The sequence below is a fragment of the Echinops telfairi genome, unplaced genomic scaffold (genome assembly GCF_000313985.2).
Source record: "Echinops telfairi isolate 266 unplaced genomic scaffold, ASM31398v2 ScPeMD7_2565;HRSCAF=3150, whole genome shotgun sequence".
In the NCBI taxonomy this organism is placed as follows: domain Eukaryota; kingdom Metazoa; phylum Chordata; class Mammalia; order Afrosoricida; family Tenrecidae; genus Echinops; species Echinops telfairi.
In genome coordinates, this window is record NW_022106463.1 from 11,966,344 (window position 1) to 11,980,581 (window position 14,238).

The window sequence follows — 14,238 nt, forward strand, 5'->3', positions numbered from 1 at the left end:
AAATGAGGAGCCAATATTAAGGGCTCAAGTAGAAGGCAAATGTTTTGAGAATGATGATGGCAACAAATGTACTTATGTGCTTGACACAATGGATGGATGTATGGATTATATGAGCTCCCAATAAAATGATTTTTTTTAAATGAAATGAAACTACAATATTAAAAATTCCCTTGCATATTATGTAATTCTCTAATTAAAAAAGAAAAGAATGGGGAACCAAATGCAATGATTGACACATAAACACCCCCATACACACACACCCCAGGGGGATGAACAACAGAAACCACGGGGGAAGGGAGACTGCGGTCGGTATAAGATACGAAAATAATAATGATTTATAATTTATCAAGGGGTCAAAAGGGTGGAAGGAGGGGAAGGGAGGAAAAAAGGAAAAGCTAATGCCAAGTGCTCAAATAGAAAGTAAATGTTTAGAAAATGATGATGGCAACATATGTATAAATATGCTTGATACAACTGATGTATGGAATGTTTTAAGAGCTGTTAGGAGCCCCCAACAAAATAATTTTCTTTAAAAAAAGAAAACCTATGGATGAATCTTTGAAACATGTTAGCCAAAATGAAAGCCTCAAGAGTTTCATCTTCTTATTGGAAAACCCAAGTCCTTTGGTAAGAAATTGTAATTCCCATATTTTAAGGATAAAAAAAGGTTTATAACTGATGTCGTTAAATCGAACCATAACTACTGGTGATCATGGGGCAGGTGATCATAACCTGCATTACAAGTTATCATCTGAGAACTTAAAAAAAGACGAAGTTTTTGTTTAGTTGCATCAACCTCTGTATTTATGTGAATTTATAAACTGCTAAGTTTTGAAAGAGGTTAATCTTGTCTAACAAGAATCTGTAGACTGTGATCTCCCAAACTAAATGTACAGTACTTGGGATTGTGTTATTTATGGCTGTGGTGTTGGTAAAGCACTAATATGCAGAAATAAAGGAATTACACAGTGAAAAAAATTTTTTTTTACGTTTCATCTTCTTGATATATTTTTAAAGTGGAAGGAAAATAGAAACAAAATAATATAATAAACTTTTATTTTTTAATTTTTATTATGATTTTGATGATGTTTACAGGACAAATAAAATTTCCATTGAACAATGCATTAAAACAGGAAGAAGAAGAATGAGATTGTGAAGCACTTCATGACGTGGATAAATTTGGAAGACATTAACCTGAGTAAAGCTTGTCAATCATATAAAGCAACATAAAGAACAAGCCCGCTATTGTGAAAGAAAAAGTTGAAAAGAAAATTTGTTTTCATACTAAAAGGAGCAGGTTCTGATGGTTATGGAAAAACTGGACGTAGAAGAGTGGGGTAGTAAAGGAGTGGAAATAAATCAATATTATCATTATTACTTATTTTTTAATGAAGTAACTCAACCCCAACCTAATTTAAATAAATAAGTCATCCATACCTACTGATGTCAGGTTCCTGAAAGTTTCCATCATCACGTCTCTGTAGAGTTTCCTCTGGGCAAGATCCAGCAAGGCCCACTCTTCCTGGGAAAAGTCCACAGCCACGTCCTCAACAGCCACTGAGTCCTGAAACATCCACATCTCTGGTTCAGCAGCCACCAAGTACTCAAATGTGTAAAAGGAAGGGTGAGGCTGACAGCTTGGAAAATACTCCTTTCACACAGGGTTCTGTGCTCTCCTACGGTCTATTCTAAGCTGCAGTAGGCAGCCTCTGAATTCTTCTCCTGTGGAGTGGCTGGTATGTCTGCACAACCAAGCTTATTGTCAGAACCAGCAGGGCTCACTTACTGTAGTATACTCAGGACAAGGTCCTACCTTGCTGTGAAGACTGTTGACAAATTTCCTTCTGCTGCTTTGTTGCGAAGGGCCACCAAGGTGACTCTAATTAAGATCAACCCGATGTACAACAGAACAAAACACTACTAGGCCCTGCTCATGCTCACAATTGAGCCCATTGCTGAAGTCACTGTGCCAATCCTTCTCATTGAAAGCCTTCATCTTTTTCCAACCCAGCAGGAACTGGTCTTTTCTGAGAACATGTTCAAAGTACATGAGACAAAGCCCTGCAATCCTCACTTCTAGGAGTATCCTGATACTTTCTCCAGCACAGAGTTACTAGTTCTTCTGGCAGTACATGACATATTCAATATGTCTCACCAACACCATAATCCCAAGGTACTCATTCTTCTCAGGTCTTCCTTATTCATTGTCCAGTTTCCCCAGGCATATGAAAGGCAACTGAAAATACCATGGTTTGGGCCAGCTATCCCGTAGTCCTGTTTCTAGTGGTCGCTTAAAAATATAACCCATAACCTCTGAATATTCCCATGAATACTGCTACTTGGGTTGTCAGTCTGATGGCATGCTGCATTCCCAGTCAGGACTCACCCTTTCCCTGAGCCAGTGCACCTGGAAAGTGCCTTCACCAGTGCTTCTCTAATCGGCCCCCACCCCACCCCTTCCCCTTCCCCTGAGACAAGTCATCTGGATGGAGCTGCGTTGTGCATGTCACTAATGCAGGTCTGCTAAGATTTGGGTGAAACAGTTCCTTTTGAAGAAAGCTTTGTGAAGGAGAATATAATTCTCTTGAGTTTCAAAATAGCTGCTTTTTTTATGGCCGCTACAGGCAACACATGGAAATGTGTTGCTGATCTTCCCATCAAGGCAGGATTCATGGAGCTCAAACTTAAAAGACTGTGTGCTGAACCCTGACGCTTGTACAGACCACGCCCAAATGACGTCTTCCTGACCCTAGCAGATGTACATCTTTCTCCTCTTTGAGGACACTCTACCATGTGACCTCAGTACTCGGAGTTCAATATGGTCAGCTTTTGCCTATTAAAGCTGTAACTAGCACCTCTTGGGATTGCTTTTTCTGTTTGAAGAACTAGGACCACAGTTTTGTGGAACATCTTCATCAACAGTCATCATATAGTTTTAAAGTTTTTATGTTCTATACCCTAATTTAATGAGGAGTAGGTGGGGTCTTACAAACCTCTGAGTGGCCATTCATGATACAACTACTGGTCTTTACGCATCTGGTGCTAAACAGAAAAAAAAGGGAGCCAAGGACTCGGAGACGAGCACACAGAGACCAGCGGTCGACCAGAGCCTGACTCCATCGGCCCTGAGACCAGGAGAGCAGGAGGAGATGGTGCTGGCTGCAGCAGACCATTCTGATGAGGATCACGGCAGATGGGCCTCGACAGGATGGTTGAAAATGTGGAAGAGAAATACACGCACACAAATGAAACAAACAAAACTCAAATGTCCTCTATTACTTGAGACTTAAGGAGTCCACTTGACAGCTGCTTTGAGATACTCTGAATTAAGAGCGACTAGCCCATGATGGCACCTTTTAGCCAAGAACACTGTGGTTCACAAAATAAATAATATCATCTCCAAGTACTGTGCTCCATTAAAAAATTAACTGAACAAGCCCAAATACTCATTAATTAATTTTAAATAAGAACGTAAAGATGTACTAGAGAAGGGAAGTGAGACCAGTGAAAAGGAAGGAAGTAGAACGGAAACACCGGGAGGTTGATCGTGAAGAGCAGTCAGTGTCGCAGAACAATCTGTGGAGAACTGCCAGGAGGCACGTGTAATGCCATCAGACATTCAGGGAAAATGAGGAAAAACTTGGGGTCAAACCTATACTAAGAACAAGAATAATTACACCAGTAATAAACCCCTCCGATGGACACAGTCAATCTTCTCCAAGCAGAAAGGAGATGAGGCCAGGGTAGAACACACTGGGAGGCCGTAAAACTGATGCTGTCTACCTATCAGCAGAAACTTAGGTTCCTGTTATTTAAACCACACATGGAGTTTGAGCACTTGTTTATGGTACAGTTGACAGTAAGGGCTTTAAGGAATGACATAAAACATAAGAAATGTACAATTTCCAAATAACAATTTTAGAAAGTCATAAGACAACCCCTTCATTTTGGTTAAACTTGTCAGAAGGCTTCGATATATAAATTTTTGACAGTCGATCTTGGTATCACATTTATATTCACCGGAGTGAACTTTGCAAGAGCAAAATAAAGAATGAAATGAAAGTGTCCATTTTTGACAAAATGGTCAAAACTACAAAAATTAATTATCAGCAGAACTGTAAGAATGTAAATTTTCTATGTAATGTTACAAAAACTCCAAGAATACACATTAATTATAAACCAAGTTTAAATTCTGACCTACTTTGTGTTTTACTTTTGAATTTTTATTCTTACACTGGTTCAAATAGGCATCTCTCTGTGTCTGAGTAGTTAATATCTGTGGTAGTTACATAACCTGTTGTCAATTTGAGACTTAAGAGTGAAGGGGTGGAGGTTAGGCTGTCAATCAGGTCGCAGCTTGTTGACCTCATCTGGAGGCGCTACGGAGATAGATAGCTCACTGGAGGTAGACACACACTCACTCCCTGCGACACATTGCTACTGATGACCAGCCTGATAGAAACACTGATGCAGCCAGACCTTGGAGCTGGAAGAGCCACATGGAGACCCCTGCCAGCGCTGAAATGCTTCCACTGCCACTGGATCCACAAGACTTTCCAGCCACTGGCCTGTGACCTACCTATATTCAGCATTGTTGCATGTTTTGCGTGAGTCTGAAGAGGAATTTATAGGTTGGTATTGGACATGTGGGCTAAAGCGCACTAACGGACTTGATCTGGACTGGGCTGGGATGCTTTCTTAATGCACAATTGCTCTTTGATATAAAGTTCTGTCCGGCACACATAAGATTATCTCTCTGGATTTGTTTCTCTAGTCCACCCAGACTAACACAGTAGTCATTACACTGACAGCTTCTAAGTAGAAACACAAGCTGGTCTAGAAGATTTCTTCTAACAAAAAGTATAAACCCAAGAAGTTAAATACTCCATCTCAAATGTTGAGCCATCCTCACAGAAAAGATGACTTTATTACAAATTTCCACTCCAGACTGTGCAGAGTTGAAGAGCACAGTGCCTTAATACCAGTTATAAGTAGAAATGGGTGGGAGGTATAGCAACTACAGTGGAAAAGCAAGTGTCTCACCCATTTGAAATCCCCAAGGCAAAAGCACCCTGTACAAGAGATCTGGAGACCTTTTACATGACCCACCTCATTCACTGTCCTTTGACACTTACTTCATTGAAGAATTCACGAGAGAACCAAGTTCCACGTACATGCCCAGAAACAGTTACCATTTGGGGTATTAACTCTCTCCTCTTTTCTGCCCCGTGGCACAGTGGGAGAGGTGGAACCACAGCTTTAGAAGAGGCCTGTGAACGAGTTGCAGAAGTGGGATGAGAAGGACTCTGGAGGACCTTATCTCGGCCTCCTCTATGAGAGCCATCCCATCAGCAGTCTGGGACACAGGCTCTGCCAGTCAACACAGAGAACCAAGGCCCCGGATGGGGACGTGAACACCTCACGATGCCAGCCCTGGGAGTCACCTAAGGAAAGTGACCACAGGCATCCAAGGCTTGAAAACTCACAGATGTGTACAGGAAGGGCCAGTGACAACGGGACAGGGCCTCGTGATGCCAGAGAGCGCGCTTCTCAGTGCTTTTTTAATCTCATGCAGGAGCCTGAAGGCCCAGAGCACACAGCCCCCCAATAATGCTATCCAGCCTCCCCGCTGCTAGTTGCAGTGCCCTGGTCTCTGGAGTACTCACCATGTCCTGGCTCCGGCTTCTGGAAGTCTAGGAGAATGTGCTCTCTGAGCCCAAGAAGCACTTCAGGAAGAGAGCTGGGAGAGGAGGCAGAGCCACTGGGCACTTTGCAGGCAGGTGAATGATGTGTGTGGTCCACAGCCAGGCAGAGCAGTTTAAAACTCTTACCAGTGATGTCAGGGATGTGCAAGATGGTTGTCCTTGGTCTCCAGAGACCCAGACTAGACTATCTCTTTGTTCACCACACCTGGGAGCAGAAATGAAAGGAGATCTTTGTGAGCAAGGAGGGAAGAAAAGGTCTCCAAACAGTGCAACACTCAAAAGTCAGTTGCAGTTCCACAGACCAACGGTGAACTTTCCAGGGAGCTTACAGAAAGCTTTCCACTGACAATAGTGTCTAAAAAGGAAAAACACCAGGGAACAAATTGAACCAGGGAGGTGAAGTTTTGTACTTGAAGAACTGTAAGAAATTCATTATGCAGAGACATTTGGAAGATGGAGTGGATGGATGTCATCTCAGAAGAAAGGTCTGGAGATTCCTTCCCAAAGCTACCTGTGACTGAAAGGCAGCCTGAGGGTACAGTGGGTTATACCAAGCAGAGCAGCAATCCAAAATCACCAGCCACTTTGTGGAAGACAAAGTGTCCAGAAACCCAAAGGAACGGTTTTACTCTGTCCTACAGGGTCACAGAGTCAGAACTGGCCCGGCGGCCTGAGAGATTGACTGAAAGTTTCCCATGGACCAGAATCAACTCAAAGCCAGCTGTTCTCTGCTTTGTTTTTGGTCTAAACGGGAATGCATTCTGGGTTCATGGATTAGAACACTGAACATGAGCAAGTGCCAATAGTGCAACTGGCATCCCTAATAAAACTCCAGCAGCTACTTTTGAAGATGCAGAAAAGTAAATCCAGAAGTTTATAGGACTGCAAGAATATACAAATAAAACCGAAGCAATATGAAAAGAAGGAACAAAGTAGGACAATGCTGTGGTAATAACTTCTTTTTTTTTTTTTTAAACATTTTACCAGGGGCTCATACAACTGTTATCCCAATCCATACACACATCAATTGTGTAAAGCGCATTCGTACACCATTTCTCAAAAGGTAATAACTTCTTTTAGAAGAATTAATGCCAGACTAGTCCCAAGGAGTTGGAAATTAAAGATGTCCCAAATGTCCAGCTCTTCCGAGATGCTATTCCATTCCATCCACCCACCCTCTTCCCTTGAGCCTATTATCTCATGTCCCTGGATTCTGTGATTCAATGCAATGTACCACAAAACTCATGGAACTTTAAGAATACACGCTGTAGGTGCTGGTAAGCCCTAAATCTGAAGGTCAGGGAGAGAGCAAGCCAAAAGCCAAAAATGTCCAAAAGTCAAAGCAGAGCTTCTTGCTTCTCCCAAAGCTCAGTCATTAGAAAACAGAGGAATGGCTTTGATGGAGGTATGTTTTAATTGTCTTTATAAGACCATGCCCCTTAGGAAACAAAGGGTAGTGTCTAAAGTCACACCCTCCAGTACAGTCTAAATACGTCCCCTAAGGAATCAAAGGGCATGATTTGGTTCACATGCTCTATTAAATTCAGGTATTAATGCCACTCTAATCCAGTCCATTAATATAACAGAGAACTCCCTCCAAAAGGGGATTAGAGCCACAGGCATAGAGTCTAGTACTAGACTACATCACATAAGGGATTATGGCGAGAACGATCATATTAATTGACGAAAACTCAAGCATCCCTATTAGGAAACATACTATAGAGCTACAATAACTTAAACAGACTAGTGCATCTATCTGAGAAACCGTAGCAGTTTTTGTTTCTTGTGGTTCTCTTCTTCTGATGTTTTGATAAACCTCCAGCGGAGACACACGGGGCACAAAAGGGAAGGGGAATTATCCCTAATGTCACACAAAGTACAGGGCAGAAAAGATGCCGAGTTTCACCCTCATGCAGGCGAATACAAGCTCACTGTACATTCTTGGGAACATTTTGAGTAGCACACACTGTTGAGTGAAAAAGTGAAGGTAGTTGTTGGTTACAAGTGTGCAGGGTGGGTGTGGGGGGCTTCTTGTTCATGTGATTGGTTGCAAAGATAAATTTGGCATTTTACAATCTTCAGTTTGGGTTATTGTTGCTATCATTTGCTTTTCTGCTTTTACGATGCCTTTCTCATACCATCTGACAGAGTCAGCTGTCCCATATTCCCAGCCACTCTCAAACTTCACAGTATCTCTCAGACAACAATCTCCGCTCACAAGGGACAGGCTACTCAAAACCAAACTCACTGTCACCAAGTCCTAAGACTGGGGAGCACGCCCCTCTGGGTGCCTGAGACTGTACCTCTTATAACCGTGCTCGGTGTGTGTGTCCTCTTCTGACTGACCACTCTCACTCTGCACAATGTCCTCCAGCCCATGGTTTCAAACTACTGACCTTGTGGTGGACAGCCCAACACAAAACCACTACACCACCGGGACTCCTTAGAAGCCAGCTAAGTTGCCATAATGAGGTGCCCATCTGTTTTACAAGTCTAAAAGCCTCTCTTTAGGATGAATAGACATCAGAGCGACCAGAAAAGGAGTTCACAAGAATGAGTTTCAGGTGCTTTCAGGCGAGAGGGAAAAAAATGGAGAGCACTATGGAAAACATCAATGAAAAACTAGAAACCATACCATAAAAAATCAAATAGAAACAGAAAACTACTAATTAGATAATAGAATTAGACAACACTTTAAAACAGTGGTTTTCAATCTTCCTAATGCCACGACCCTCTAATACAGTTCCTCATATTGTGGTGACCCCACCCCAATCATAAAATTATTTTCGTTGTTACTTCATAACTGTAATTTTTCTACTGTTATGAATCGGGTGACCCCCATGAAAGGGTCATTTGACCCCTAAAGGGGTCGTGACCCATAAATTAGCAATGGTTCATGAGGGAGGTGGGGGCAGGAAGAGAGGGGAAAAAATGAGGAGCTGATACCCAGGGTTCAAGTAGAAAGCAAATGTTTTGAGAATGATGATGGCAACAAATGTACAAATGTGCTGACACAATGGATGGATGGATGGATGGATGGATGGTGATAAGAGTTGTACGAGCCCCCAATAAAATGATTAAAATAAATAAAAGAAAAACTGTACAACTGAAGCAATGGAAGGCCAAATTGGTGAACGTGAAGACAAATCTCTAGATTCCAATCTCTGAGAACATCACTCAATAAAGAGCAAAGCAGTCTGAGAAAATAAAACAACTACAGGGACACTATGGGAAGCAATAATTCAGCTTCACTGGTGTTCCAGACCAGGAAGAAGCAAGAGGGTCCACAAAGAAAATAGCCTAAACACTACTGGGGAAAAACTCCTGCACCCTCATGAATGTAAAGAAAACAGCCACTCAAGAAGCTGAAAGAACCCTAAACTGACAGACACACACACAACCACCGCAACACACTATCATCAAACTCTAACATCAAAGAAAAGGAATGCTTCTGACAGCAAGCAGTTGGGGTGGGCATGCACTGCTTACAAAGGAGAACGATGACAAATAAGCTCTGGTTTTTTCAGCAAAAACCACACAGCAGTAGTGTGATGGGGTGACATGCACAACACTCTGAAGGAGAAGAACTGCCAAGCACACTCTGTGTCTAACAAAACGATCCCTCAAAGTAGGAAAAGAAATAAGGGCATTTTCAGATCAGAAGAAATTAAAGGAATTTATGAAAGCAACACAAAACTTACAAAAAAATGCTACGTGGTTTCTTGGAACAGAGAATCAACAACAGCCGCTATCAACCTGAAATCAACATAGAAAATATTGCCACCCAGAAATCAAGCCAGTTAGATGCAAAATCTAACAAGCCTAAAATAATGAAAACAGGAAGCCAGAGAGGTCATTTAACAACAAAACAATTACAAAGTAAATACATTAAAAGTGTCCATGCATAACACTCAAATGGAGCAGTCAAATCATTCACAAGAGAGAACAAGCTGTCTTAAACTTGAAAAGGAATTAATAATATGGTAAAAAAAAATTAAAACTCACCAAGATAAAAAAGAGGTAACTCACAAAACTTACTATGCAATAGAACAGTAATAATTAAAAACTGGGATGAAAATCCAAAAAAGGAACTTAGCACACATGTTTAAGGAAGGAAGAACAAAATGACCAAAATAACAGAAAAATGGCCCCAATCAATTCTGCCCCATCAGTCATGCTGACTGTCGTGGACTAAGTGGAGCAGTCGAGAAGCAGAGACAACAATGGTCCTCGTGGTCAGGAAGGAAGAACAGCAACACTGAGACGACGTCAGTGCTTCGTGACATTTGGGCTGGTCTCAAACACACAAATGGCACAGAGCAGCAGACTGGATAAGAAGACAAAACCCATCAACATGCTGCCTACAATAAACACACCGCAGACACCAAGACAAACATAGACTAAAAAGAAATTTATGGAATATATGTATATAGATAGATATAGATATAGATATATATACAAAGCAAATGGCAAGCTGAAAAGGCAGGAGAGGCAACGTTAGCCTCTGATCAAGAAAACTACACAATCCACCAGGAGAGACCAGCAGGGCACGGCACAATGACTGACAGAGTGAACACAAAATAACCACACTACACTTCTGTGAAAGTCCGTCAAAATACATGAACTGAAGCTCCTTTACACATCTTCCACGGATGGGCACTGAGGTTGCTTCCCTCTCTGGGGGGATTGTGAACAACAGTGGTATGAACATGGTGTGTATTTGGCATACACACAAAGTGGAATCTGATGAATGTATCACTGTAACACGAGACGCCTCATGACACGAATGTGCTGAGTGAGAGTGGCCAAGCACAAGAGGGCAAACATGAGACCACCGCTCTGAGGGAAAGAAAGGCACTCCATGGGAGGTGCTGACACAGTGGCTGCAAAAGGCACGCACATAACTACAAACACGGCACAGGGCTGGACCGCATGTCATCTGTTGTAAAAAGGGTCCCTCTAAGAAAGAATTTTGAAACCATCTCAAGAAAGGATCTGACACATTAAGCATTAGGGACAAAAAGCAAGCTGTGGGCTGACATCAAGTACACTTCAGTAAAGCCGGCAATGGAAGCCGGTGGTGGGCGGCACCAGCGCGTTGCGCGGGAAGGTGGCCAGCAGGTAGTGTGCAAACACCTGGTGGTCATCCATTAGTGCATAGAATGCACCTTGGGTGGCATATGACAGAACAATATCATGCAAGCACATTTTTACTGACGATCATTAACAACATTTCCAGTACTATATGGATAGGGAGTTACCAGAAAGTCCGGCTGGGGTCAGAAGAGGGTATGCAACCAGGAATATCCTGTTGATGTGAGATGGATGGACCTTGGCTGAAAGCAGAGAATACCAGAAGGATGTTTACTTGTGTTTTATTGACTATGCCAAGGTAATGGACTGTATGGATCCTAACAAACTATGGGCAGCCTTGAGAAGAGCACTTCACTGTGCCCCTGTGGAACAAGAGGCAGCTGGGGGACCAGAACAGGGGACTACAGCAGGGTTTAAATCAGGAAAGGTGTGCCTCAGGGAGATATCTGACACACTCACCAAACGTATTCAATCTGTATGCTAAGCAGTCAGAGAAGGTGGACTACATGAAGAGGAATGTGGCCTCAGGATTGGACGGCATTTTATTAATAACTTTTGATATGCAAATGATGCAACTTTGCTGGCTGAAAGTAAGAACACAAAGCACTCACTGATGATCAAGGGTGGAAGCTGTGAATATGAACTACAATTAAAGTTGAAACAAACAAAAAGAAATATCCCAACAACTGGACCAATCGGTGGCATCACGATAAGGGAAGAGGACACTGAAGTTGTCAAGCATTTCCTCTCTCTCGGATTCACAATCAGCGCTCACACAGCAGCAATGAAGAGATCAAGTAAAGTGCTGCATTGGGTCAATGTGCTACACGTGGCCTCTTTAAAGCGTTAAAAGGCAAGGATGTGACTTGAAGGGCTAAGGTGTGCCTGACTTAGAGATGGCATTTTTGTTGGCTTCATATGGATGTGAAAGTTGGGTATGGAATAAAGAAGACCAAAAAAAAAAAAAAGATGCATTTGAATTATGGTGGGGTGAAGAATATGAAATGTCCCATAGATCGGCAAAAGAACCAACAAACCTGCCCTAGAAGTACAGCCAGAAGGTTTCTTAGAAGCAAGGACGGTGAGACTTTATCTCACGTACTTTGAGCCAGGAGAGATCAGTTCCTAGAGGAGGACATCATGCTTGATAAAGTAGAGGGGCAGCAAAAGAGAAGACCCTCAACATGGATTGACACAGTGGGGGCAACAAAGGGCTCAGAGACAAGAACAAGTGTGAGGATGTATGCAGAACAAGGTGGTGTTTCCTTCTGCCGTCATCGGGTTGCTATGAGTTGGAACCACCTTAATGGCTCTTGACAACTTGTAACAACGGTCTTGAGGGCACCTAAAGACAACAACACTGTAACCATCAAGGCCATCGATCACACCGTGAGGAGAAGGAAGCTTGGTATCTGGCGCCCTATTTCTGCACTATGGAAGCTCTGGTGGCACAGTGGTTCTGAACTGAGCTGCAATCCTTCACCACCAGCTCTGTTCAGCCCTGCAGAAGAATGGCGGGCTGTCAACTTCTGTAGAGTTACAGTCTCAGAAACTCAGAGGCAGTTCTACCCTGTCCTAACGGATCACTCTGAGTCGACGTTGACTAGATGACAGTGACTGGAGTTTTCAGTTGTATTCAGCACTACATGTCCCTTCTCTGGATAGCTTTTAATATCGGTTTTCCCTGTAAAAAATTTGATCTTAAGTATAATGGTTTCCAATAAGTTCTGAGAATATTTCTGGAACTGGAGGTGGTTATGGTAAACTCCTTAACCTGTGGTTTGTTTCAGAAGACTTGGACAGTTTGGGCAGTCTGAAGTCAATGCCCTAAATCTCAAGTTTAGCAACCTGTGTTATTATTTTAGCTTCAATAGTACATAACTTAGTCTTCTTCACAGTAAAAGGAAATAAGAATAAGGTGAGAATCTGGAAGTTCAAGCAGATTACAGAGGAAATCAACAAGACTGCTCATTAGTGCACCCGTTGCAATAAGAAACAACAACATAGGATGTTTATATTTCAGTCCTATCTCAGATAAACTACAACCAGTTTTCATGAAAGTCAGCTCCTGCACATCATGCACCCTGAAGGAGATAAAAGGATGCACTGATAGCAAATCCTTTGTGTACAAAGGAGCTTCAAAAGGTTTGTGGGAAAATGTAATTAAAAGATAATAGAGTTTTCCATGAATTTCTGGAAGCTACCAGATAGCTATTCCTAATTTGCTAATATTTTCATTCTACAGAGAGCCCAGTTAAGAATCCTACCACATTTTACATTATTGAGGCTTCTGTCTGTGAGATTTCCACCTTACACAGGTTCTGCCTTTAGAATGTATTTGAACGTTTATGTGTTTGTAAATACGAGTGTGTGTATATACCTCACTTTACTCATTAGGGTAATTTGGTGTTTTGATGACCCTGCGGGGTGTGAATGGTCAGCATCACCCGCCGTGAATAGAAAGGCCGGAAGTGTGAGTCTCCTCAGAGTGTCCAGGGAAGAAAGCCTGGAGATGCCTGGCTGAGAACGAGTCACTGAAACCCCTGTACAGCCCGCTATACTGATACACGTGGAATCTCCATGAGCTGCAGTGGGAGAGATGGCAACGATCTGACTGGTTTGTTTTTACCTAGGGAGAAAAGGAGACCTGCGCTGCTATGAGCTAGACTGCTAACCTCTAGATCAACAGCTAAGCAGTTCTCCCTAGGAAAAAATAGGCTGTCTGCTGGCAGAAACATTTACAATTTCAGAAATCAAATACAGGAATGCTTGGAATCAGAACGGCCTTGATGGCAGTGGGTTTGTTTTGGGGAAGAGGGAAAATGAAGGTTCCCCGGTGCCACCGACAGTTTTCACTGGACTACTAAACTAAGAATTGGCCATTCAGATGCACATTTCAGTGCCCTGGAAAAAATGACCTGGCGATCCACTCCACTAAGATTAAATTAAAAACAAAACAACCTCACTGCGATGGTGTCAATTCCAACTGAAACCTTGGGGACAGGGCAGACCTGCCTCTGTGGGTTTCTGAGCTGTGCATCTACAGGAGCGGACGGCCTCTTCTTTCTCCCAAACTGCTGACCTTGCAGTGAGCCCAGAAATCCCTTTGGAAGAGCCCTACATTGTAACATATGGAGCTGCTAGCAGATGCAGTTAACCAATGGCAGCAAGCAAAGCGAAAAGTCAACATGAGAGCATATTTATATCTATCTATCTATCTACATATATATACACACAATTATATTGAACACTCGATCATATAGAAAAAATCAAAATAACTCTCACTGAAAATCCCCAGGTCTATAATGCATGGAAACATACCCACACTGAAGACGTAGTGAGTCTACATTCGGGAACAAGCAGCCAGACTAGGACCCTGGTTGAACGACTGACTGGCTGCTACAGGATCCCTAGGCAGTTGGAGTCCAAGACCTGGCCA

General features: G+C 42.5%; 1 protein-coding gene across 3 annotated transcripts in view; it reads right to left on the bottom strand.

The window, feature by feature from the left end:
* LOC101639490 (zinc finger protein OZF-like) overlaps window positions 1-5,893 on the bottom strand; it is an 11,079-nt gene extending 5,186 nt beyond the window's left edge. The window contains exons 1-3 of one of the 3 annotated variants that reach the window (XM_045293969.1): window positions 5,667-5,893; window positions 5,136-5,270; window positions 1,438-1,564 (exon numbers count right to left, since the gene is read on the bottom strand). In XM_045293969.1, the coding sequence (XP_045149904.1) occupies window positions 1,438-1,564; window positions 5,136-5,270; window positions 5,667-5,669 (265 nt within the window). In that variant the 5' untranslated portion in view covers window positions 5,670-5,893. Of the gene's footprint in view, window positions 1-1,437; window positions 1,565-5,109; window positions 5,271-5,666 lie in introns of those variants that run through there. The other 2 variants (XM_045293970.1, XM_030886629.2) reach the window with 2 other exon arrangements.
* Window positions 5,894-14,238: the final 8,345 nt, after the last annotated feature.